At 40.3% G+C, this 26,325-nt stretch overlaps 1 protein-coding gene across 4 annotated transcripts in view; it reads right to left on the bottom strand.

Moving 5' to 3' along the window:
- The window catches only part of PPP2R2B (protein phosphatase 2 regulatory subunit Bbeta), a 689,017-nt gene that overhangs the window by 462,086 nt on the left and 200,606 nt on the right, over window positions 1-26,325 (bottom strand). For 2 of the 4 annotated variants that reach the window (XM_082454200.1, XM_082454205.1), the window contains exon 3: window positions 5,685-5,762. In XM_082454200.1, the coding sequence (XP_082310326.1) occupies window positions 5,685-5,734 (50 nt within the window). In that variant the 5' untranslated portion in view covers window positions 5,735-5,762. Of the gene's footprint in view, window positions 1-5,684; window positions 5,763-5,882; window positions 6,061-26,325 lie in introns of those variants that run through there. The other 2 variants (XM_082454201.1, XM_082454198.1) reach the window with 2 other exon arrangements.

The following is a 26,325-nucleotide window of genomic DNA, read 5'->3' as shown; positions in this document are numbered from 1 at the left end:
GGTTAGAGCTTGATTAATAACCCTACGTTGGTGGCTTGAGATTGTTGATCCAGAAAGCTTCTGTCCAAAAACAAGAGTTCTTCTTCCCAAAAGGGGAGGTTTTATCATTGCCACCACTGCATCTTATATCTAGGAGTGGGAGGAGCGACACAAGCAAGGCTCTATTTTATATATTTTAGGCTAAGGTCTGTGAGGTGACAATCACCCTGCACCATTTATGTTGCATAAACATCTAAGAAAGGTTATTTGTCCATCACTGACTTCTTTCTAATATAAAATGAGAAGGTCACAGTCTTTACGCTGCTTTGAGATAATCCAATCGTTATTTTTTCTTTTTGGGTGACAGCAAAGAGTCATAATGACTGAAGGGAAGCTGAAAAATCATTCCTATGATCCCCACATTTCTCAAACATCAGCGCAAAGATCTGAGATTCTTGCAAATGTTCTAGGTCGAGGATTCCTGTTTGCTTGGAAGGTCCTCACAATCATCAGTGTTTAGGGTGTATCAGATGCATCTCACATCAGCAGACAAATTGATACTTATCTCTCATTAGGCAACTGAATCAACAGACAGCCTCATCCTTCTCACTACGTGAGTTGTCTTTTCAGGAGGAGGGGCAGGAAAGAAGGTTATGCCCATGTAGCAAAACAGAATAAATATCATGTTTATTTCCCATGAAAAAGATGAAATGACCTATACTGACTTATATTAAAGAACTGCAGAATGGGGAACAAATAAAATACCCCAGAACTGTAGTGTCAGAAAGAAAATGGTTATATGCAATAGCTAAGAAAAAAAAATCAGAAATCCCACCAGATAATTCTGACTTCTTCTCATACACAGACTCTTACACAAAATCTCAAGAAATTGTCTCGTGTCCAGCATAGGCAATTTCCGGCACGTGAAGTGTTCCTAGGATGATGTAGTGTAAAACTGCCTAAGATGAAATGATGTATTATATGAAATGTGCACGCTAGACAAATCAAACACAAGAATTGCACATGGGGAATCAGAAAATTTGAATGTACATCTTCCAAGAACTAAAGTAAGTGAACAATGCTTAGATGGCATGCTAACCAGCAGCAAGAGTGAAAGCTTCAGGACATGGACGAGTTGTTTGCTGACTACATGTCTAATGGTCTGCATGACATATGTGATCCCATCCAGTTCAGTGGTTCCAAATACAATCTAGGTGTTGATGCCACCCTACTATCTATCTCCATCTCGCATTCTCTCTCTGAAGAGCCACATTCATACATACAACTTCTTTCTTAGTATCTACCCCTGAGTATCTTACAACTTTTTGACACTTATGCTCAAAATGAAGCTCATGATATTTCTCCCTAATGGAGTTCAGGACATGCAACCTCAAAACATGCTGCTTTGGTATATTGATTATTTTGAGCTGAAGGCACTTGAGAAACAGCAAACGTAGGAAGAGGCTTTCTCTGAGTTCCCCTTATCTGCCTAAAGACAGATTCTCCAATAGGAACTCATGTTCATAAATCCCCTCCCTGGGAATCTTATCAACCAGGGAAGATTGATTTGTCACAGGTGGACTTATTATCACAGGAGAGAAGACTAGGGGACACCACATCCAGACAAACTTTGTCACAGTCTCTCATCTCTTCTATCTCTTCTTCTAAGGGACCATTCATCTTTCCTAAAAATAATTAATTCTCCTCTAAAAGACCTACATCCTTTCCCTTTCCCTTGTTAAGGTGGTATATAAACTCTCAAATCTCACTACCTTTTTGAGTATTCACCTTTTTTTCCTGGGTTGCCTCCATGCACAAAGTAAAAGTTTATGCATCTGTATACATTTTCTCCTGTTAATCTTTCTGTTGCCAGTTTATTTCATAGACCCGGCTACTGAATGTAGGAGGGGAGAGGGAATCCCCCAGTATGCTTCTTTTCAGGTTTCCCAATCTCAGTAACTCGCACCCACAAACCACCCAATTGCTCAAGGCCAAAACCCGGGAGCTGTCTTAATTCCCTACTTTACCTCTCCACTAAAATCCAGTTCCTTACCTCCAGAATACATCCTGAGTATCGTACTTTCTCATCATCTGCAACTTCTCCCCTCTAATAAAGCCATATTGCCTCTCATCAGAATTCTGATAAGAACTATTTCAACAGTTCCCTCAAATATATGAGATTTTGGTCTCTTTTGTATTCAAAGCACTTTAGTCTTTAGTCAAAGCACTTTGTCTTTAGCTCACCTTGCCCTGTATTATATTTATGATGCAATGCCTTATTCTTCTGTACCAATTCCTGTCTCCCCTTAAATGGTGCATTCCTTGAAAGCTTTGACTATATTTATCTTTATAATCCTTTCACTTTCTGGGACAGTGCCTTGGATCTAATAAGTGCTCACTAAATTTACTGTTGGACCTATAGTATCAACCATCTAATATCCTACTGAATAATTTGGAATGTGAAAAAAATCTAGCCTACTAGTTGATACCCAAGATATACATTTAGGTAAATTAGTAGTAACAGTGCCATGCTAAGCCATATTGGAACCTGAAGCAAAAGGAAAAGTAAATCAGTAATACTGATCCTTTCTTTATTAAACATTTTGATATTTTGTTCATCATGGATTCTTCTCATTAATTTTGGTTTTTTAAAAATATTGAATTAAAATATTTATCTTTATTTTTGTCACTTCACCTAGTCTCAGCTCTGCCTTTATAAAACAATAATGTGATTTGAGCATCTAATAACAACCTAGATTTCATATTCACCTAGCCCTCACACCATCCTAAGAGATACCTGTATTATTATCTACATTTTGCAGACAAGCGAACGTAAGCACAGAGACATTAAGTGATTTGGCCAAGGTCACCGACTAGAAAGTGGTAGAAATGGAACAGAAAAGTCATTAGTAGAAATAAGTAAAGTGGAAGGGAAATATTATATGATATCACTTATATGTGGAATCTAGAAATAATATAAAGGAATCTATACACGAAAAAGGAACAGACTCACAGACACAGAAAACAAACTATGATTACCAAAGGGGAAAGAGAGGGGAGAGGGAGTTTGGGATTAACAGATATAAACTATTATACATAAAATAGATAAGCAACAAGGATTCACTGTATAGCACAGGGAATTATATTCACTATCTTGTAATAACCTATAATGGAAAAATAATCAGAAAAAAGTATATATAACTGAATCACTTTCCGTACACCTGAAACTAACACAATATTCTAAGTCAATTATACCTCAATTTAAAAAAAGACACTTCATTAAGCAAAAAAAAGACAAAGTTGAAAGTTGAATAATTTTTATTGACTTAACCCAACTTGGGTAGAGCAGGCCAATTTTAAAAAACCTGAATTTTAAGAACCTTGATTTTTATTAATTGAAAGCCATTCATTAATTCACTCAACAAATATTCAACTGCCATCGAGGTAGTATTAGTTGGACATGTTAGTGTCCAATCTGATTCTCCTCTTAAAAAATGATTCTCCCTTTTTTCACCACTTTAGAGTGGTTTTTTCAGACAAAAGTTGGGAGTGATTGTCATTCTGACTGACTATGTCTCAATTAACGGTTAGTTCAAGCAGGCTGCAGTACTTATTTATCATGAGCAGCAAACATTTAAACCCATCCTCTGTTCACCTGTCATGATGATCATAAGAGCATGCGTGAAAAATACAGATTCCTGTGCCTTATTTCAGCCTACTAACTGAGAATCTCTGTCTTCCCAACAATGTTTAAAGAGCTGGGCTTGGGGTCCTATAGACTGGGTTGAAACCCAGCTCACCCATTGATTAGCTATGGAGCTCTTGGCAAAGAACTTAGTCTTTATTTATTTGTTTAGCTTCAATATCTTCATAAGTTAAGTGGGAATAAAAACACCTACTACTCAAGATTTTGGTGAGGGTTAAATTAGAATGAAGATCTAATTATAATGGCATTTATAATAACAGCTTACAAATATTGAGTACTCACAAAGTGTAAAGCACTGTGCAAATGCTGTACCTACATTATCTTATTAATTTATTTTAAGCACTTATTAGAGTAATCACTACACAGTAAGTCCTCAACTGATAAGAGCTATGGCTTGAGTAGACACTCAGAACCCTTACAGTAGGTGGGGAGCCAGTCACAAAGACAAGATTTAAGTCCAGAGTCTGAGAATAATGGATAACCTGGAAGAAGTCATCTAGCCTGGTGGTCCCCAAAGCCAGTCCACAACATCGGGATCATCTGGGTGAGCTCATTAAAATACACTGCATCACCCTGATACTCAAACCTCTAACTCAGTACCTCTTGGAGGATCTGGAAGTCACTATTATTTTAAAAATGCAAGTGATTTTGAATCAAAGCCAAGATTTAAAACAACTGATTAACTTGAGCTTCAGTTTTCTTAAGATTCATGAGGTTAGGGAGTAAGTCATTTTTTTTTCCCTTCCTTTTTTTCTAATGCCTAGGTCAGTGCTGCCATATAGAAGACACTCACAAATATTTTTGATTAGATGAACATAAATGGGTCTAGTAAATCCTGCTCTGTCTACTTCATAGGGGCTTTATGAGAATTGTTTGTAAAGCTTCATTTGATTGTGCATCTGAAAAATAGAAGATATTATACAAAACTATAACTCTATAGATTTAGTCATTATGTTAGTGTGCTTTTTCTCACTCTTTAATCATAAATCACTTGGTTTTGAGATATCCACCATTAATTATATCGAGTTTCTAAAAATGAATTATAGCAAGATTGCAGATCAAATAATTTTTACTTAAATAATTTTTTATTCATAATTAAAATGCTATAGAATGACCCAAAAGTTTACATGCATTTATGCATGTTAGTTTCCATATTCAAGTTCAACTCTGTCAACTATTCACATCCTCATTCATTAATATTAGTTTTAGACCTGTCTTATACCACATCTGGTATCTATACCTACCACCAATTTAGTACAGTCTGTTTCAGGCAACCCTTACTACATTCTGCCACAACAGCTGAACCTTGATTTAAAACACCCAGAAGTGCTATTCTAGTTCCTTCCAGTTGCCTATCACTAAGCTATTTTGAAATGCAGACATCCTTTGGGAGAGTCTTGAAAGTCTCCAAGCTCAGGCTTATAAGGGAGGAAAATGAAGAGAATTAAACGCAATTTCTTCAGGAGGAGGAAAAGGAATGCATTTCCCAGGTAAAGGACCTGGAATAGGAAACTCTCTTGAGAGTCAGAAAGGAAATTATACGCTGATAGTGGGACTCAATGTACCCACAGTTTATATTCAAGTCAGACTTGAATTCTTCATTTTCCCCATGTGTTTCATATATAGCAGCAAGTCATCTTCAACACAGAATGGAAGGACGAGGTGAACGTCTGACCATCTTGAAATGTTTGCTTTCAGAATTCTACAGAGCTAACAGACCATCCTGGAACAAGACTTGCGTAGTTTAGCCCCTCTCACTGCCAACCTATTTCACTGAAAGTTCGTTTCAGTGCTGCCTCACTGGTGGGAATGAAATAAGCTTCAACAGAAAAAAAAAAAAAAAGGTAGAAAAAGATGATTAAATCCATTACTAGCTCAGAACGCTATTCTGGGATGTGTGGGGACTTACATTCATGGACACAAAGATGAACATTTCAAATCTGGAACCAGCACAAACCCCAAGGAGGCAAGAAAAAGGGGAGCAGGAGCTTTCTCCTACCTTCCGTGGTTCCAGTCTCCATAGTGCCTTTCACTTGGCTGAAGCACCATAGTGTGTCCTGGGTAAACGCCCCAATTCCTGCAAGGCACACAGGGAGACACTTTGGGTTAGGTAAGGGCTCCCAGTTGTCCTTAAAAGGCCAATAAGGAAAGAAACACGGAGTGTAATCTATGCACTTCTAAAAGGAGACTTGCACACCAGGTATCATCTTGGGGAGAGGAGACCCTAGTGGGTCCTGGGAGGATGCCCGGTCTGCAAGTATGGCGTCCGGCTGCAAATCCCTGCTCTGGCTCCTCCATCCGACCATGCCAGGACCAGTCTGAGCTGGAGCAATCGGAGTTGTCCCTTCTCGGCCCCTGGCAGCATCCTGGAGCAGTGACAGCAGGCCTGCAGGGTGTGACTGCCCCTTTTCATGGGAACACTAAGGCTCGCCATTGTTTTCCTTCTGTGATGGTGGAGGGAGAAAGAGGCAGTTTGTCAGAGGGGAGAGAGGAAAAGAAAGGCAACTTATTTTTTTTTTTTAAACTGGTTGCACAGCTTGCATGGCTGAACGGCCAGTAAGGGGTCAGATACTCAGAGAACTTCCATCTCTCTTGTTCCCTTCTTGACTGCTTGCCAGAGTCGGAGCTGACTGGAGAGTAGAGGAAAGCAAAAAAACATTGGCGATGGGGAGTGGGCGTGCTGGCTAACGCAGGGCTGGGGAGTCAGTTCTGACAAACAGGGCCTGTTTTGTTCCATGGAGATTTCTGTTTCAAATTTGAATTGGACCTTTGGTAGGGTTACATTTTCTGGCTTGCTATGACTTCCAGTTTCCAAACATATACGCATCCAATACTAATGCATATACTAATATATATATATATTATATACACATTTATTAATATACATATATTCAAGTCAAAATGGCACTTTCCAGAACATTTTTGGATAGCAGTGGTGACAGTTTACTTCTCAACAACATATGGAAGTTCCCTTCAATTCTACTAGATTTTACAATTAAGGGGAACATTGCATCGTCAGATTTTGGGAAAGATTATCGATTTAAGAATGATTATATTAGCAGGAAAAAAAATCAAATATCAAAACCAAACTGACCTTTTGAAAACACACACAGAACTAAGCAGCCACCCTCACCGTCCACGACAGATTTTTCCTGAACTCCTACATGGAAACACGCATTCACTCAAGCCGCTTGAGAGCAGAATTCTTCCCCATCTGCTTTCCTCACTGTTGCTGATGGCGCGTTGGATGGAAGCAGCACAGGGTCATCATTCGGAGCCTACACTTTGCAGTCAGATGGGGTTTGTATTTAGTTTTGCTCTGACCTGACGCAAGTTCCCAAACATAATGAGTCTGTGTTTTCCCTTTTTAAAAGTGGCAATAATAATTATAGTACCCATCGCTCAGAGTTGTAGATTTTGAAGGCACTCAGCATAAACAACTTAATAAAGAAGATTATTATTGGCAAGGGGTCTAAAATGTTCAATAGTTAAAAAAACAAAAAAGGAGAAGAACGTTAGCTGAGCACATTTCAGCTAGTTGCTATGAAGTAGGCACTGCGCTAAATACTTTAAATGAATTATCCCATTCTCACACAAATCTGTGAGGAGGATACCATGAGAACCCCATTTTACAGGTGAAGAAACTGAGAGCTAGGAAGTTTTCATAACTCATCTGAGGTGATACCTAGGACATGGCAAAGCTGGGATTTCCACCCAGGCTGTCTGAGTTCCATATTCCCACTCTGCCAAAGTCAGCCTGCCCATGAAATCCCAATATTCCCAGTGTGCCAAGGTCAGCCTGCCCATCTAATAGTTAGAGCCCGTAGGCCCAGAGAGGTTGCACAGCTTGAACTCGAGTCTTGTTTGGAAGGCTGAGCTGGAATACAGTTTCAGATGTCAATTATTAAAGTACTTGTGTCTCCTCTAAGACTATACAGGGCTACACGTTCCCAATAAAATTAGCAGCTGGGAGGGAAGAAGAAAGGCATTTGGCAGCATTTATTAGTGCACAGAAAGGTCACACGCACGGTCCTATTGCTGATCCTTTCTGGTACTTCTAGCTCTGGCCTTGGATTTTAGCATTAGGCATTCTTTGATAAGTTCTTACTCTTCCTTGTGAGTCGTCACTGGCCCTCTCTAAACTGCCAATTCTGCTGTTGTATCTGGGACTGCATCTGTCTCTTAGGGAATACCAGCTACAGATGAAGTACTTCCTGATTTTTGTCGTAGTGCATTTCCTATGTCACTAGTTTTGATTCTAGGTGTAGACTCTGTACCTATTGTCACAAAACATGTGCCTAAAAATAAGCAGACATATACAACTCTGAAACACACACACACACACACACACACACACACACAGAGGCAGATTTAAATATGGGCCTTTTCATTTGCAGCAACATGGATGGACCTAGAGATGATCATACTAAGCAAAGTAAGTCAGAAATAGAAAGACAAATACCATATGATATCACTTATATATGGAATCTAAAATATGACACAAATGAGCTTATCTACGAAACAGAAACAGACTCACAGACATAGAGAACAGACTTGTGGTTGCCAAGGGGGATTGGGGGAGGGAAGGACTGGGAGTTTGGGATTAGCAGATGCAAACTGGTATATATAGAATGGATAAACAACAAGGTCCTACTGTATAGCACAGGGAACTGTATTCAATATCCTGTGATAAACCATAATGGAAAAGAATATGAAAAAGAGTATATATATATATATAACTGAATCTGCTGTACAGCAGAAATTAACACATTATAAATCAACTATACTTCAATAAAATTTTTTAAAAATATGGGTCTTTGTATAGGTATTCATATTGCTTCCGGAAATTTTAGCTTTAGAGGGAAGGTTGCTTATTGTAAATCCACTTGTTTCACACTTGAAAAGACCAAGTCATAGAGAATAACTGATTTGCTGAGAGTTACAGAGCAAGGGATCATGTGACCAATTCAGTGACAGTGACATTTCCAATCATCACCCATAGATATGGTTGCCTAGGCCCATGAGCTCAGTTGATTAGTATGAGAGGTCAAGGTAGCCAATGTTATTGACAGTTTTCTCATCCAGGGCAGTCTTTGGACCCAGTTTCCGTCTTCTACCAAGATCATTGCCAGATGATGGCATTAGTGATGTAAAGAGAGTTTGGATCATGCCATCTCTATCCTAGAAGAGCTAGACAGCAGCTGAAAACACAAATGCCTTGATCAGTTAGGATGAGAAAGGCTGGCTAGCTGTAAGATACTCAGTAGAGTTGATACATGACCTGAGTCAGTGATCACCTCAGAAATGGTGGGGATGGTGGGGCCTGGAGGACCCAGGCCATGTATAAAGAGGGCAACAGCTACTCTGCCCCAGCTAAAAGCTGCCATGGAGGATTTCAGTCCAGTGTTATTAGATTGGCTGGGTTTTTGTTTGTTTTTCAGAAGAAGCCAGAAATCTGGATCATTACATGAAAACCTAAAATATTTAAATGTCAATCAATTCAAATTTGAACACTGTGTGAGTGGCCGACCCAACATAGGGCAAACACACCACATCTGCACACTGAATATGTATGATATCTGTATCACCAATTTGCAAACCTCTGGCAAGAATATTTGAGCTGAATGACACCTTCGATAACACCTAGTCCAATTCTTTCCATTTGACAGATTAGGAAGCAAGGCCCCAAGAGGGGAGACAACTCACAACACAGTAAAGTTACTTATGTTGCAGACCTATGACTCTACGATGACAATTTTATTTCTGATACCAGATTTTCTTTTACCACCGGCCTACCTCTCATGGTCATGGGTTGGTAATATACCTGTCTGGATTTAATGAATGTTCTTCAGGGAAGTGCATCTAATTGCTAAAGAGGATGACTGAGAGAATGAAGTTGACAAAGGTGAGAAAGGAAAATGCATTTCTCTTAAATTGCATACCTTGACCATTACCCTAAACCTCGGTACCAAATGACACGCCAGCTGCTATGGTAACATTGTCAATAAGTAACATTCTCTACTAGATCCAACAGCTAAACATCCCAGAAGATGCTCATTCCCCTCTCCTCACAACTATGGCTCAGGAAGGTCCTGAGTCCCACGTACTGGAAGGCCAGGCAGTCAGCCCACTGATGGCACACACCTGTCTTCTTTCTAGGATCATGTAATAACCGATTTCTGAATTTGATCAGCACTTGGAGCCATTTGGTCTAATCGCCTCATTTAAAAGCAGAGGACTGGGGTCCAGAGGGGGCACAGCCATGCAGTGAGTTAACAGCAGAGTTGGAGCCAGATCCCACAGCTCCGACGCCCAGCACTGGCTCTTTTTCTTGCACTGCCCCAGCAGGGCCCTTCAGAGTCGAGGCCAGCATTTGTGCTGCCTCTTCTGTGCCAACTCGGCTGGGGAATACAATGAACAGAGGGTGTGACATGCAGCAAAGAAAGCTCCTTATTGATTGGGAGGCCACTGTAAAGAGTTGTTTTCACGGGCTTGGCATGAGCAGCCTGCTTCTTTCTGCAGAGAGAGAGCCAGAGACAGAGACAAGAGAGGGAGATGATTCTTGCCCAGAGAAATTTTCCCTGAGAAGAATCTATTTTGAAATTGGCTCTGAGACAGGCTGTAGATGTGTGGTCAACTACGTAGAAAGAGCCTACAGTTGTGCAATTCTCTCTGAGTGTGTTGTCATGAGGAGACCATGATGACTTAAGAAAAGCTCACAGTGTGAATGGATATCTCGCTAACACACCAGCCACAACTTGGTGTAAAAATCTTTCTAACTAGGATGCCTGATCTCAAAGAGGAGAGACTCCGCTGCTTCAGAGACAGTTAAAAATAAAGAAAGAGGCACTTCCCTGGTGGTGCAGTGGTTAAGAATCCGCCTGCCAATGCAGGGGACACGGGTTCGAGCCCTGGTCTGGGAAGATCCCACATGCCGTGGAGCAACTAAGCCCGTGTGCCACAACTACTGAAGCCCGTGCGCCTGGAGCCCGTGCTCCACAACAAGAGAGGCCACCGCGATTGGAAGCCCACGCACCACAACGAAGAGTGGCCCCGGCTCGCCACAATTGGAGAAAGCCCGCGTGCAGCAACGAAGACCCAACACAGTCAAAAATAAATAAATAAAATAAATAAAAATTTTTAAATGTGTTTAAAAATATATTTTTAAATAAAATAAAGTAAAAAAAGAATGTGTATATGTATATAACTGAGTCACTTTGCTGTACAGCAGAAATTAACCCAACATTGTAAATCATCTACACTTCAACAAAAAAATAAGGGGACTCCAAACTTAAACTAATAGAAGAGAGGATTTCATTTTTTACTTGATACCTCAACACCTTATATATGGCTCCATTTCAGCAACTGCTGCTGTGTTTAGTAAAGATAGGTCACTTCTATATCCCCAAATTGCCAGTGAGCTCATAAAGACCAGGAACATGGAAACAGGAACAGTGAAGGTAAATACGTCAGGTTTTTAAATCAAATTTTCCTTTGCATCAGATTGAATAAACCATTAGCGATGTCACACTGAAACCATCATTGGATTGATATTGCTGGGTTTAATTCACTGCATGATTTCAATTGACAATCAAGCAAATTGTTAATTGGCTAAACTGACGGTCGAAACAGTCCATCTGATGGGAGAAAGGGCAAGGGGGTGGAAGAGAGAGGCTATATTGACTGATTATTAAGAAAGCAGAATCCAGAGGGACTCAAGGTGATTGGATGAGTGAGGAAGGGAAGAGGGGAAGAAATCTTGGGCTATTGGCGAGACAGTGGAGCCACTCATTTTTTATTGTTCTTTTGATCCTACATCCTAAGAATTTACTTGCTGAACAAAGGAAAAGTGTTTTTATACTCTCAAATAAGTAATAATGCTGCAATGTGCCTGACCGGAAATCTCACTCCATTTTACTAATCAAAGGAAATTGAGGTGCCTAACATCCTTAAGAAGATGGATGTAAATATCTGTGTGTTAGATATTGAGAAAATGAGAGGACAGTTATTCTTCTCCAGTGTACCCTAGCATGTCATTTGGGAATAGGATTAAAAAGTAGCATAGATCAAAGCATGTTTTGCTCAACTTCTCCCTATACACGATTATTATTTTGTAATTGTTTTCTAATATTTATCATAAGGCCTTAATAGATGGTTATTGTAGTCCTTTCTACACTCTCTTTTAAAAAATCTTTTGGAGGTATACTTGACTTTTAATCAATTGGACATATTTAGAATACACAACTTGATAAGTTTTGACATGTTATATACCATCACTTTCAAACATCACTCCAATCAATACAATAAACACAGCCAACAACCCCAGAATATTTCTTCTGCGTCTTTGTAATCATTCTTTCCAGCTCTTGCTTCCCACATCTCCCTCAACCCCCAATCTCAGGTACCTCTGATCGGCTCACTGTTACTATTCATTCCTTTGTATTTTCTATAATTTTATATAAATGCTACCCTATGATATGTACTATTTTTTTCTGACTTCCTTCACTCAGCCTAATTATTTTGAGATTAATCTACATCTTTGTGTGTGTTAATAGTTCATTTCTTTTTATTGCTGACTAGCATTCCCTTATATGGATATGCTATAATTTGTTGATCCATTACCTGAGTTTGGGTTGCTTCCAATTTTTTGTCATTATAAATAAAGCTGCTAGAAACATTCATGTACAAGTATTTGCATATGCTTTTATTTCTCTTGGGTAAATACCTAGGAATGGAATAGTTGAGTATTATCATTAAGTGTATTTTTAAAATTGTAAGAAATGCCAATCTAAAGTGATTTTTTTCTAAAATGATTGTTATCACCAACACATCTGAGAGGTCCAGTTCTTCCACATCCTCACCAGCCCACTGTATAGGCAGATGTTTTACTGTTAGCCATTCTACTGGGAATATAGCAGTATACTGTGTTTTAAATGTGCAATTTCCTAAGTAAGTATCTTTTCTGGTGCTTTGTTGCTAACTATGTCTTATTTTTCTTGCCTTGTTCCATTGGCTAAAACCTCCTGTAAAAATTTTAACAAAAGCAGTGCAATTAGATATGCTTGTCTTGTTCCTAAACTTAAAGGGGAAGTCTTTCAGCTTTTCACCGTTAAGTATATTAATTGGTGATTTTTCATAGATGGGTTTATCTGTTTACCAGGTTAAGGAAGTTCCATTCTATTTCTAGTTTGCTGAGAGTTTTTATCAGGAATACTTGTTAAATTTTGTGAAATATTTTTTTCTGCATCTATTGAGGTGATCACATTTTTTCTTTTAATATTTTATTTAGGGCTTCCCTGGTGGCACAGTGGTTGAGAATCTGCCTGCCAATGCAGGGGACACGGGTTCGCGCCCTGGTCTGGGAAGATCCCACATGCCGTGGAGCAGCTGGGCCCGTGAGCCACAACTACTGAGCCTGCGCGTCTGGAGCCTGTGCTCCGCAACAAGAGAGGCCCCGATAGTGAGAGGCCTGCGCACCGTGATGAAGAGTGGCCCCCGCTTGCCACAACTAGAGAAAGCCCTCGTACAGAAACAAAGACCCAACACAGCCATAAATAATTAATTAATTAATTAATTAATTTTTAAAAAATTTATTTATCCAGTCAATTACGTTAATTAAATTTTTAATGTTAAAGTAATCTTGCATTTGGTCATGGTGTATTAGCTTTCTGTATACTGTTAGATTTTAATTGTTAAAATTTTGTTTATAATTTTTGCATTTATATTCATGAGAGAAATTAGTATCAGGGACTGCTGACCTCACAGAATAAGTTGGGAATTATTCACCCCTCTTCAATTTTCTGGAAGAGTTTGTGTGTAATTGGTACTATTTCTTCCTTAAATTTGTGGAAGAATTCATCAGTAAGCCATCTGGCTTGGAAGGAGAGAGAGAGGGAGGGAAGGAGGGAGGGAGGGAAGGAGGGAAGGAGGGAGGGAGAGAGGGAGGGAGGAAGGAAGGAAGGAAGGAGGGAGGGAGGGAGGGAAGGAAGGAAGGAAGGAAGGAAGGAAGGAAGGAGGAAGGAAGGAAGGAGGGAAGAAGGAAAGGGAAGGAAGGAAGAAGAAAGAAGGAAAAGAAATCCACTAGGTTATGTGTACATTCCACATCCCTTTGCCCTCAGGCACTATCAGAATTTTTTGCCTGCTTGTTTCCATCCAATAAAAACATTCATTTGCCTTAAGAAGTTCCTGGATTCTCACCATGGCATCGTATCATCCCTGTGGCCTGAAATGTGTTTATCCTCCATACCGCTCCCTCAGACTATGTTTTCTGCAAAAGGCAGTGTTAACCAGAGAAACCCATTATTCTAAGTCATGAGTTACTATTTTATCATTTATAACTAATAGCATTATAAGAGATTCTTTAACAAGTTCTTACAGGATTCCTGAGAGTAGAAATTTAAGTCACTATAGAAGACCATTTCTAGACACAATGAATATTTTTTTTCTCGTCATATCACATCATTCAGGTGACCAGGATCTTTACTCACATAAAACTAACTTTGAAATGACATACCAAATCAAAACAATTTTATGATATAGTTCTGGCTTCTAACAAGATCACTGTTTCCATATCAAACCCCAGCTCCTGCAGCAGACTCTATCTCCTCAAATAGTTATTCTCTCTTTCATATTATCTCTTTACTTCATACTTATGGTAAATGATGTGTCAGAAACTCCTGGTTGCCTATGCAATATCCATCCCTTCCTTATATCTTACTAACAGATTCTTGATTTTGTTCACTGCTACACATTGTCCTGTTTGAAAAACAAACAAACAAGCACGCTTGGAATCATAGACTCCCTTGCAGCTAGGGACAGCCATGTGACTCATATCTGCCTCTCCTAGGTGTATCTGGAAGCATTTTTTGTCTCATGATACAGATGCCACCTTTCCTCCATTTACCATTGCTCCCCTTTGTCCTTTCTGCAATAGTATGTGATGACAGGAGCTATTGTAGCCTTCTGGTATTCCAAAGAAAAAGGACCACAGAGACCTTGACCCTGATATATTTAAGCCACCGAACCAACACAACAATGGCCTGCCTCTGGCTTTTCAGGGCAGAAAAAAAATCCAGCTTAATTTGTCGAAGCCACTCTTTATTCAGTTATAGCTGAATCCAATGCCCCATACACAAATGGAGAAAGAGGATGTTATCTCTGCATAATTACATAGTCATTTGTATTTCGTCCACAAAAAAAACAGTCATTTTTAGATTTTAAGAGGTACGTCAGTTTAGAACAATACATTTTACTCATCTTCCGGCTGACTACGTTCAACCTTTAGCCAAAATGTCAAGTATCAAAGCACAAATAGCACTACATTATAATTCTTTATTTACATCTCTGTTTATAGACTCTGAATTCTTTAAGGGCAAGACCTATGTCTTATTTATCCTTTCACCTTTAGAACCTAAAACATCTCTTGGCACCTATTAAAAGGTCAGGAAGTGAGTGTTTAATTGAATTAGACTAGAAGGAGAAGAAGCTCTTTAATCCCATGGTGGAAGCTTTTGCCACAGGATAAAAACTAGTGCTCGGATACATGATATGACGGGCAAGCAGAAGGGAGCCAGGATATAGGGCCAGCTCTTTGTCATTAAACCAGTGTCTCACTCCCTATAATACAGAGAACACTGTGTGGTTTTACAAGGACAAAAGTGCCTTCTAGCATCCTGAAAAAAAAAAAAAAAAATCTGGCAAAAAAGAAGCCCTGATAGATGCTTTAGCAAATAGTCCTCTATTTTCAGCATTTTCTGCCTGTAATTACTTTTCACCAAAGACAGCAATCATATTAAAAAATAGCTCTCCTACTTGCTGCACTTAAAATGGATGGTGAATTATAAAGCACAAGTGGCAAAAAGCCAAACAATGACCTGCTTATTTAATTTTGTTTTCTCCTACATGGATTATTCACTCATCAATTACCTCGGAACTGAGAGGTATGGTTTTCTCTGGCCCATGGGGTCTGAGACCACCAGGAACCAGCACCAACTCAAATTCAGTTTCTTCTCAGGCCTGTCCATGAAGGTTAGACAAGTTACAAAGGCATGAAACACCCAACTCCTGAGTCATTCCCAACTGAAGTTGCCTAAGTGTGAGGTTACACTTCTGCCTGAAGGCTTGCGAGATCATCTTTGGGATGGGTATTGTCGTGATAGAAAGGACAGATAAGATACAACTCAGTGGGAATGGGCAATTTTGACATGGTAAATTATTTTGTAATTTTATATATTGGAAGCCATTCTCTTCAAATCCACAGGCCTATAATCCTGAGAAAGGTCACTCAGTGTGGAAACTGGAGTATTTTGAATAAAACAGGAAAGGCAGGGTTGAAAAGACCATTTGTCCTGCAAGTTGGGGGAATGGATTTACAATGAGGATTTTTAAATGAAGGTTGAATTTGCAAACATTCATTTGAACAGGCATGCCTAGACCACCTGATAAATAATACATTTGTATTGTGCTTATGAAATGTGCAAATGGAGTCCAATTTGCAAATAAATGCCTTGCAGAATATTTTAAAACTTCAGAGGTTACCTAATCCTAGGAGTCTCTGTATTCATATTTGTGAGGTTTTTGTCTTACTTCGTGACAGCTGCTGTAAATTCAATTAAACTGTATGGCAAATTAAGTTTTGGTGGTGGTTGTTTTCTTTCTTGCTGAAGGAAGAAAATGATCAAGAGGTTAGCAAGATGGGAAGCAACCAGCACGTTTGCAAACAGGGAAATCAAACAATGTCACATCAAAATAAGAAGGAAGGCAATCCAGCCAGCTAAGCAGGTACAGCCGGATTTGTTATCCTTGTCCTTCACGCCCTTTGTCCACATGCTTTCCTTGCTATGGAAAAAAAGTAGAAGCAATTAGAATCCACAAAGTTAGAAGCTAAAAAATGCTCTGACAGCAAACGGAAACAGAACGCAAAAACTCAGAATCTGCAGGCATGAAAAATACTGCAAGGGATGGTCATTTGAAATGTGTTCCAGGATCGTAGAGCAGCCCCTGACAGCCACCCAGAGCATAGTAAGTAATCACGCCCAACACTGGCTTCTTGTAAACTGAAGGTACAAATTGTGGCCGATGTATATATCCACAGACATAACACCTAGTAGGAACATGCATACGGAAACGCATGAACAAGATGGTGAATTCCCCTTAACAAATTAGATGTGTTCTCCAGCCCTCGAGCTTACTATCTGTTGAGGTTTTGTTGTATGCTGGGCACCAAGAGAAGCAGGACTCAAAGAGTCCTCCCAACAGCCCCATAGGTTAAGTGATTATAAGCAAAGAAATTCAAGCACAGAGAGGTCAAGGGGCTTGTCCAAGATCATATGGCTAAGAGTGGCAAAGCTGAATCAAAAGTCAGGCCTCCCTGCTCATCACATCTCCATCAGGTGCCTCTGTTGTAAAAGGCAGATGGAACTTCTGCGACCTAAATTCTATCCGACGTGTACGAGGGAAGTTTCCTGGTTAACAGGAACCTCAAGGTACCTTTGGTAAATGGAGCATCCATTAGTAATGGTCAGTTAGTAAATTCAGACGTTACTTAAAATTCTACACGCATGCCAAGTACAATAGGTGACAGTCAAGAGTCGCATGAAAGAGGAAATGCTGTGGTTTGCTTCTGATGATCTGAATTTTCTCCCTCTCATGCTTCTTTTAGGTCACACAATTCTCCCACACGGGAAGACCTCTTTGGCTGGAGCCCCAGATGTTGGACTGAGTTTCTCCTGAAACAATCAGGTGCGGGGAGAGCCCCCAAATGACTAGACACATGTGGCTCACCTGCTGAACTAACCCCATTGAACTAGACTCTGGACCATCATCATTAGGGAGAGGAGTTGCCGAGGGAACTGCAGCTCTGTGGGGCATAAGCTACTCAGCCTCTTGTAGTTGTGTGCAAAGAAAGATGTGTGATTAATAAGCAATAGGAAGGACAATTACGACGGCGGGAGAGATGAAGTGAGCTGAATGTCATTGGAATTGGGCCACTTCCCCAAGCTTTAGGGCTGGTGGGATGCTGTTTCTTATTACATCTAATAAATTGCTCAACAAATATTTATTGAAGGCCAACTATGTCCAAGTTTGTGGGGATATGGAAAATAAGGCTGCTGTTCTCATGCAACATATTCTAGGAGATGGGAAGACAGACAAACAATGAAATAAATAGACACATGTTTTATTAAGTAGTGATACGTTCTATGAAGCACAAAGAAGCTGGTTAAGGGGCATATAAAGCTACAGGGGACACTAGTTTATATAAGAAGGTCAGATAAATCCCCTCTGACAAAGTGGCATTTGAACATAGACCAAAATACATAAGTGAGCCAGGCAGCTAGGGGAGGTCATTCCAGGGAGAGGGAACAGCCTTTGCAAAATCCCTAGAGTTAGTAAGTGCTCTGTGTTCAGGGAACCCTAAGGAAACTAGTGTGGCCACAGAAGGGGAGGGAGGGGAGCCGAAGGTAACAGGGACAGAGAGGATACGTTGGCGGGCAGATCGTGTAGGGCTTAACACTTAGGACACCGCAAGGACTTTTACCTTATACTCTGAATGACATGAGAAGTCACTGGAGAACCTGACTGCTATACAGAAAGAAACAAGAGTAAAAACACATAAAAAAAGAAGAATCAGGTTAGGAGGCTGATGCAATAACCAAGTAAGAAATAGACCAGAGTGGGAGCAGTGTAGGTAGTCAAGAGTGTTGGATGCTGGCTATGCAAGAAAGACGGTTATGAAGGGTGATGCCAACATGCACGTGGCCTAAGTGACTGGGAAGGTGGAATCGCCATGAACTGAGACGGGAAGGAGCAGGCTGGGAGGTGTTGTGTATGTTATGCTCAGATGCCCATTAGATATTAAGTAGACATTAGGTACCATCACCTTCCTTCGCTATGACTCCTTACTCTGTGCCAAAGCTATCTTATTTAATAGGATGTGTAAATTGGTTTGACATCCATCTTCTCCCCTGGAGTGTAGTCCCCTGAGAGCAGTGACTACGTCAAACTCTCTCCACTGTATACCTGGCACCCAGCACAGCACCTGACTTGTAGCTAGCACTCGGTAACTAGTGAGCGGGTGAATGAATACAAATATGAAGGAGTCATTCCTCCCAACGATTCCCTGTGGTAGGAACTGCAGCAACGGCATCTCTGCTTCCTCAGCCTGCCTGGACCAGGTCAGAGAACCGAACTGCACCAGTGGAATGACCCACGTAGAGGTCACTGGAGCCAGCATCTTCTCTTTCCCTTTGGTTCAGGTCATACCTTTGCTTTAATTCAAGGATATCAAATGCTGATGTTATTTTATTATTACAAAATTTAGGAGAATTCAAAGAAAAATATATTTATCCCTTATATGTGGAATCTTTAAAAAAAATGATACAAATGAACTTATTTACAAAACAGAAATAGACTCACAGACATAGAAAACAAACTTATGGTGACCAAAGGGGAAAGGGGGGGGGTGTGGAGGGATAAATTATGAGTTTAGGATTAACTGATACACACTACTATATATAAAATAGACAACCAACAGGGACCTACTGTATAGCACAAGGAACTATATTAAATATCTTATAATAACCTATAACAGAAAAGAATCTAAAAAAGAATATATAACTGAATCACTTTGCTAAAACTAATGTAACATTGTAAATCAACTATATTTCAATAAAAATTTTTTAAAATATATGTATTTACACAATAAATATTGTAGATTTATTTTCTTGATCTTAAATGGCTCTATGGCTGCCTAATTTTAAGTTTCCCATCCATGTTAACTGGAAAATTTATTCTAGGATTCCTCTGTGGTCTCACCCAACCCACCAGAACATCCTACTCACACAGTTTGTACCTCCAACATCACACTCTGAAACTCTCATCCTCATGTTAGTTTCACCTTCAGTCAGAGCATGTTGTAGCCTACACTTGAGCACCAGGAAGATCCTGTGACACACTCCTGAAGTCACAAGCTGATCTTTGTGCTTAAAATTCCACCACTAAGGGGCTTCCCTGGTGGCGCAGTGGTTGAGAATCTGCCTGCCAATGCAGGGGACATGGGTTCGAGCCCTGGTCTGGGAAGATCCCACATGCCGCGGAGCAGCTGGGCCCGTGAGCCACAATTACTGAGCCTGCGCGTCTGGAGCCTGTGCTCCGCAACAAGAGAGGCCGCGATGGTGAGGGGCCCGCGCACCGCGATGAAGAGTGGCCCCCGCTTGCCACAGCTGGGGAAAGCCCTCGCACAGAAACGAAGACCCAACACAGCCATAAAAAAAAAAAAAAAAAAAAAATTCCACCACTAAGAGGCATTTCTCTGCATTGTCTTTTCTTTTCATGAACCCTTCAATAAGATGGGTCAAGAAATGAAGTGGTGATTTTCTATTAATATTTTATCAGAGTAGAATGATTTCTATGTGACTCACTGCACCTGGCCAGGGATGGATCCCATAAGAGCATTTAAGACAGAAATTTGGAGAGATCTTACCATTTCTGCAATCGGCAGCTCGGTCAACAAAAGATTCAGGTATTAGGTGGCAAAGAGTGTGAGTGCTGGTGTTTTAAAAAGCCTCCATCCTGCTATACAGAGGCAAAGACATAGGAGTAAAGCCATATCTGTGGTAGACACGTTGGCCAACCATTGTCAAACTTTATCTGAGAAAAAAAATGTTTCTATAGTCAAATAAGTTAGGGACATTCTGCTTATCATTTTCCTGTCTTGGATATTTACAATGCGCATTAGCAGGTTAGATGATGGGAGAAGTCTTAGGTTTTAGAAATCTGTTTAACCTTCTTTCATATAGCATTTCTACAAACATACTTAAATTTGTTGCTCAACGTTTTTAGAAATAGCATTTTCAGTTTATGAAGGAAAGAGCTCATTTGCTTTACCTGGAAGTTGATTGTAAGAAAGGAGGCTGCCTAATATACTGAAGAGCATAGTCTTTGACTGCGTTGAGAGACCCTGGTTCGAATCTTCCACTAACCTATTTACTGGCTTTGTAGCCTCAGTGAGTTACATAACCTCTCTGTGCCTTTGTAAATTGAAAATCTAATATGTTTTTACTTCTAAGCGTTTTCTTTCTTTTTTATTTATTTTTTAAAATTTTATTAGAGTATAGTTGATTTATAATGTTGTATTAGTTTCAGGTGTACAGCATAGTGATTCAGTTATACACATACATGTATTCATTCTTTTTCAGATTCTTTTCCCATATGGGTTATTACAGACTATCTAAGCATATTATTTCTAGTGCATGTAAAGTATCTTGATGCAGAATAAAGAGTAGCCATGCTTTTATAATCTGGGCTTATTTTTGCCCTCTCCAGAACTCTAGTTCCACCTCTGTTCAGCACCCCTGGTTTAGAGTAGCCAGGACCAGTGGCTAAGAGCAAGGGTTTTGGATTAAAATTCAGTTCAAATCCTGACTCTGCTATTTACTAGCTGTGTGGTATTGGGTAGGTTACTCGACCTCTCTGGGCCTCAGTTTCTTTATTTGTGAAATAGAGCTGCTGGAAGGATCAAAATAATAAAGTATATTTTACACTATTTATAGAGTGTCCAGCCAAGGGCCTAGCTCAGAGTAAATGGCACAGTAAATAGCTGTTACAGGGTTCTGGTTGTTATTTCCTGTCTCCACACTTTTCACTTCTGGCTTGACTATGCTCTCTCCTTAACCCCATCACTAAGAGCGTTCAATCCTGGTAGCTGACACTCCTGACAATGGGGTCTTCCAAATCGCACCCCGTCCCCCTTCCCAAACTGTTGCTTCCTCCCTGGGGCAACTGGTGCTTATAATTTACTTCTGGATCCCTGGCCCAGCTGCAGGGAAGGAGAACAGACAATGATTTCTCTTCCCACAGCCTCCCACGCATTAGTTTTCTCTGCATGTCTGACGTTTGACTTCTAACTCCCCTCGGGCTGTGATTACTCAGACAAAGTGAAGTGGACAGATGGAACAATTATTTGGAAAGCTCAGCCAATGGAAAACAAAACAAAAAGACAAGCAAAGAAAACCGTACACTCAGCCTTGCAGTTGAGGGGAAAGAGTTTATTGGTTTAAATTATTCTTATTGTCTGCTGGCATCGATTGCATTTTCCAGGTAATTGCTCAGCGCTCCCATTAGTTTGCCCACGCAGAGAAAAAATACCTTCTTAGATATTGGCACTACAGGTAGCCTTCTGCAGCAGGAAGAGATGTGTTTGGGCAAATCTGGTCTATACAGCAAATTTTTGTTAGCTGACTCCAATTAGTTCATTGACTTTCATGATAAACACAAGAGGTGTTGTAGGAGTGGGGAAAAAAGGGTCTCTGGATACGATAAGAAAGAACACTTTAAAATAAAGTATACTTTTACAGTCATGTATTTGAAAATTTTCTGAGAAAACCCTAATTAATGTTTTACAGGTATTGAGCCAAACAGCCTAGGTTCAATTCCTGGCTCTGCTGTACTCTTGTGGTGCATGTGACTTAGTATAAATTACTTAGTTTCTGAGTCTCAGTTTTCTGGTCTCCCCCATGGAGATAATGAGAGCGCTCACTCATAGAGTGATGAGGACATCAAAGGGTAACGTATATAGAGGTTATCATACTATGGGAAGTAAGACAGAGAAAGACAAATATGATATGAGATCACTTATACGTGGAATCTAAAAAAATGATACAAATGAACTTATTTACAAACAGAAATAGACTCACAGACATAGAAAACAAACTTATGGTTACCCAAGGGGAAAGGGCAGAGGGAGGGAGGGATTAATGGGGAATTTGGGATTAACATATACGCACTACTATATATAAAATAAACAGCAAGGACCTACTGTATAGCACAGGGAACTGTACTCAATATCTTATAATGACCTATAATTCAAAAGAATCTGAAAAAGAATATATATATTATATATATAAAATATGTAATACACATTATAGATATAAAAAATATATTATATATATATATAAAACAACTGAATCACTTTGCTGTACACCTGAAACATTGTAAACCAACTACACTTCAATTTAAAAAAAAATAGAGCCTTGTGCCTGCCACGTAGTAAATTCCCAATAAATGGTGATTTATTATGTTATAATAAATGAATATTATTAATTAATTGTTAACAAATAGACATGTTTCTGGTTATAAAAGCTAAAGCTAGAAAGCCTCGAACTCCAGATGATGGCAGCTGAGGGCCTCATGTTCTGGGGGTTTTGAGCTCTCATTTTTCTGCTTCAATCCACAGACTTCTTCAATTTCAAAATCTCTGCTGCACATTTCTGTTCACTGAGAGGTACCTCTATACCTCTGAATACCCATACAACTACATACAGGAGACTATCACGTAGCGTTTGGAGTCCATTACGCACAAATGCAGTGAGAATCTGGTTCAATCCCAACACAACAGGGAGTGTAGGGCGCTGGGGAGGCTACAAGCCCCAGTTGGATTTTTAAGGTGGAAATAGCTGTCTGGGCAGGAGAGCGGGGAGCCTGCTTTGCCCTTTCCTGGATGCCAACCTGCCCGAGTTCAGGGGGGCGTAATGTATAACCCAAGGTCATGCAACGTGTGCTTCAGATTTTCTGCTCTTCTAGAACAGAAATCAAAGGCAAACTTGGACGGCACTGAGTCTAAAATTTTCTCGTCTGTGTAATGGGGTCGGCCAAAGAGGTCAACGACCTTTCCTGAACAGTAATAAAAAATATTAATAATAGCTACCACATATTGAGTACTTAATATATCAGGCACCATTCTGGATGCTTTACAGGAATTGTCTTATTTAATTGTCTTATTTAATTCCTACACCCATCCTCCAAAAGGGGAATCATTATCAAGCTGTCAGGGTTCTCCAGAGAAACAGAATCGATAGGCTATATAGAGATATAGATAAGAGGAGATTTATTATAGGGAGTGGCTCACAGGGTTATGGAAGCTAAGAAGTCTCACAATTTGCTGTTTGCAAGGGGGAAACCCAGGAAAGCTGGTGCTGTAATTCACTCAGAAGGTCTGAGAATCAAGGGTCCAAGTGGGTAAGTATCAGTATGAATCTGAAAGCCCAAGGACCAGGGGTGTTGATGTCTGTGGGTAGGAGAAGATGGATGTCTCAGTTCAAGCAGAGAAAGTAACCTGGGCCTTCCTCTGCCTTTTCTTTCTACACAGGCCCTCAGCAGACTAGATGATGCCTACCACATTGGAAAGGGTGATCTTCCTTACTCAGTCCACTGGTTCAAATGCTACTCTCTTCCAGGACCACCCTGACAGACACGCTAAGAAATAATGTTCACCAGCCCACCGGGCATTCCCCTTAGCCCAGTCAAGTTGACACATAAAATTAACCATCACGTAAGCCTACTTTGTGGATGAGGAAACAGACACAGAGAGGTTAAGAGACTTGACCAGATCACACAACTAGTAGCTGATAGTCTTCTGATTCCTAAACCAGAAGGCCTAACGGACTGCTCTATTATCTTCTGCAAGAGTTCACTTCAATCTGGGAAAAAGCAGAAGCACCTGTTTTCCTGCAGCATACTCTGGTCTTGATGAGAGCCCCCACACAACAGCTTGAAACCCAGACTTGAAGCCCAGGTCTGTCCTAAATTAACAGTGACAAAGATAATTGATACTGATTCAACAGAGATAAAAATAGCCACTATAATTTAGTGGACAAATACTATATGTCAGCTATGAATCCCTTGAAGCCCTTGAAAATTAACATAACAATCTCTCATAGAAACTGCAGCTCTTGTGTCCAACTCTGCATTTACCAGATGTGGGATTTTCAATAAGGCATTTAGTCTCTCTTTCTCTCTCTCACCCTAATTTTCCTCACTTTAAAAATAAAATTTGCTGTGAAAAATAAAGATAACGTATGGTGAACATTTACACAGTACTCAGAAGGTGGCAGCCCCCAATAAGTATTAGCATTACTTTTATCCCTTTGCTACAAGATGAAGAAACCAGGTCTCAGAGAAAAGTGGATGAACGGTCTGAGGCCACAAGGCTGGCAGAGTCTGTACTCTGGGTCAGTTTCCCTCCAAAGCCTGACGGCTCTTTCTACCTAGACCAGTGACTCTCATACCTGGCCACACACCGGAAACAACTGGGTAACTTGTGTACAATCCAGAGTCTTTGCCCCCATCCTTGGACTTGGCTGCCACAGAGCCAGGTTGGCTGCCACTGCTCCAGCTCATGCATCACCTCCTTCGCCAGGACTTCTCTCCTCCCTCCCACGTGAGGGAACACTTACGTTATCAGTGACTGCAGAGAATCCTCCTATGTTAGTCGGCTTGGGCTGCCATAACAAAATACCATAGACTGAGCAACTTAAGCAGTAGAAATGTATACTTCAGAGTTCTGGAGGCTAGAAGTCCAAGATCAAGATGCCGTCATGGTTGGATGCTGGTGAGAGCCCTTTCCTGGCTGGTAGACGGCTGCCTTCTCACTGTGTCCTCATGTGGTGGGGAGAGTGTGCAAGCTCTCTGGTATCTCTTCTTAAAAGGGCACTAATGCCATCACAAGGGCATCACCTTTATGACCTTCTCTAAACTTAATTTCCTCCCAAAGGCCCCCATCTCCAAATACATCACACTGGGGGTTAAGGCTTCAACATATGACATTGGGTGGTGGGGGGCAGGTAAGGGACCATAATTCAGTCTATACCATCTTCCTGATTAGTTTAAGATGTTCTCCTTTTCTATTCTATTTCATCAGCAATAGTCTTTAAAAAAAATTAGAAGATACTGGCTGAGCACTTATTTGCTGGGCACTGTACCCGAAGGACTATTTATTCATTCATTCATTATTTATACTTGGTTTGCTTTCAATAAAAAAAAAAAAAATGATGATGCCTTCTAGAAATTTAAGACTGTCACAGGAAACACTGACAAGGACACATCAATTGGCAGGCTACAGAAAACAGGGCCATTTTCCTGGTGGTTGTTTTCATTGCCCGAGTTTGTTATCATTACTCACACAATTGTCGGTACCTGCCCCCGTAGTTCTAGCTCTCATTCCTCAGTCACTCTGCCTTCTCTGCCCTCCCAATTTTTGCTGCTGGGTACAGAGATTGAGTCATCAGTTGGCTCTGGCCTTCAGGTGCCTTAGCAGAAGCAAAAGGCAGCATCTTTGTCTTAAGTGATGAGCTGAAAAATTCACATCTCCATGTTCTTGCAATTAAAAAAATAATGATGATGACAGCAACTAATTTTCACTAATTACCTACTGTGTGCTAAGCATGATTTCATTTAGTCCTCATAGCAACCCTAAGAAATAGGTACCATTATCCCCATTCTGAAGAAGTGGAAACTGAGGCTTAGAGAAGCTGGGTATGTTGTTCAAGGTCATACAAAGACAATAAATTGGGAAGCCATACAGCCATGCACCTTCCCACCTTGCCCTCCGCTCAGATTGTTTTCATATTCGGAAATGTTCTCTCCTATTGTATTCCTCTAACACCTTGGCTTAGAAATAGGGTGTCTCATTGGCTAAGTTTTCCACATCATGGAGGTGGTGCAGATATACAGTGGGTAAGGAGGGTGTGTCAGCCAACATGAAAACCCCACCATGTCCACTCCAGAGAAATAATAGAGTGAAACAGATTCCCAGAGCCAGGTCTCATTACTGACAGTATTAAGACTGATTTCAAGAGACAACCACT

Source organism: Balaenoptera physalus (genome assembly GCF_965194825.1).
Source record: "Balaenoptera physalus genome assembly, chromosome: 3".
Classification (NCBI taxonomy): Eukaryota; Metazoa; Chordata; class Mammalia; order Artiodactyla; family Balaenopteridae; genus Balaenoptera; species Balaenoptera physalus.
This window is presented reverse-complemented; position numbering and strand designations above follow the sequence as displayed.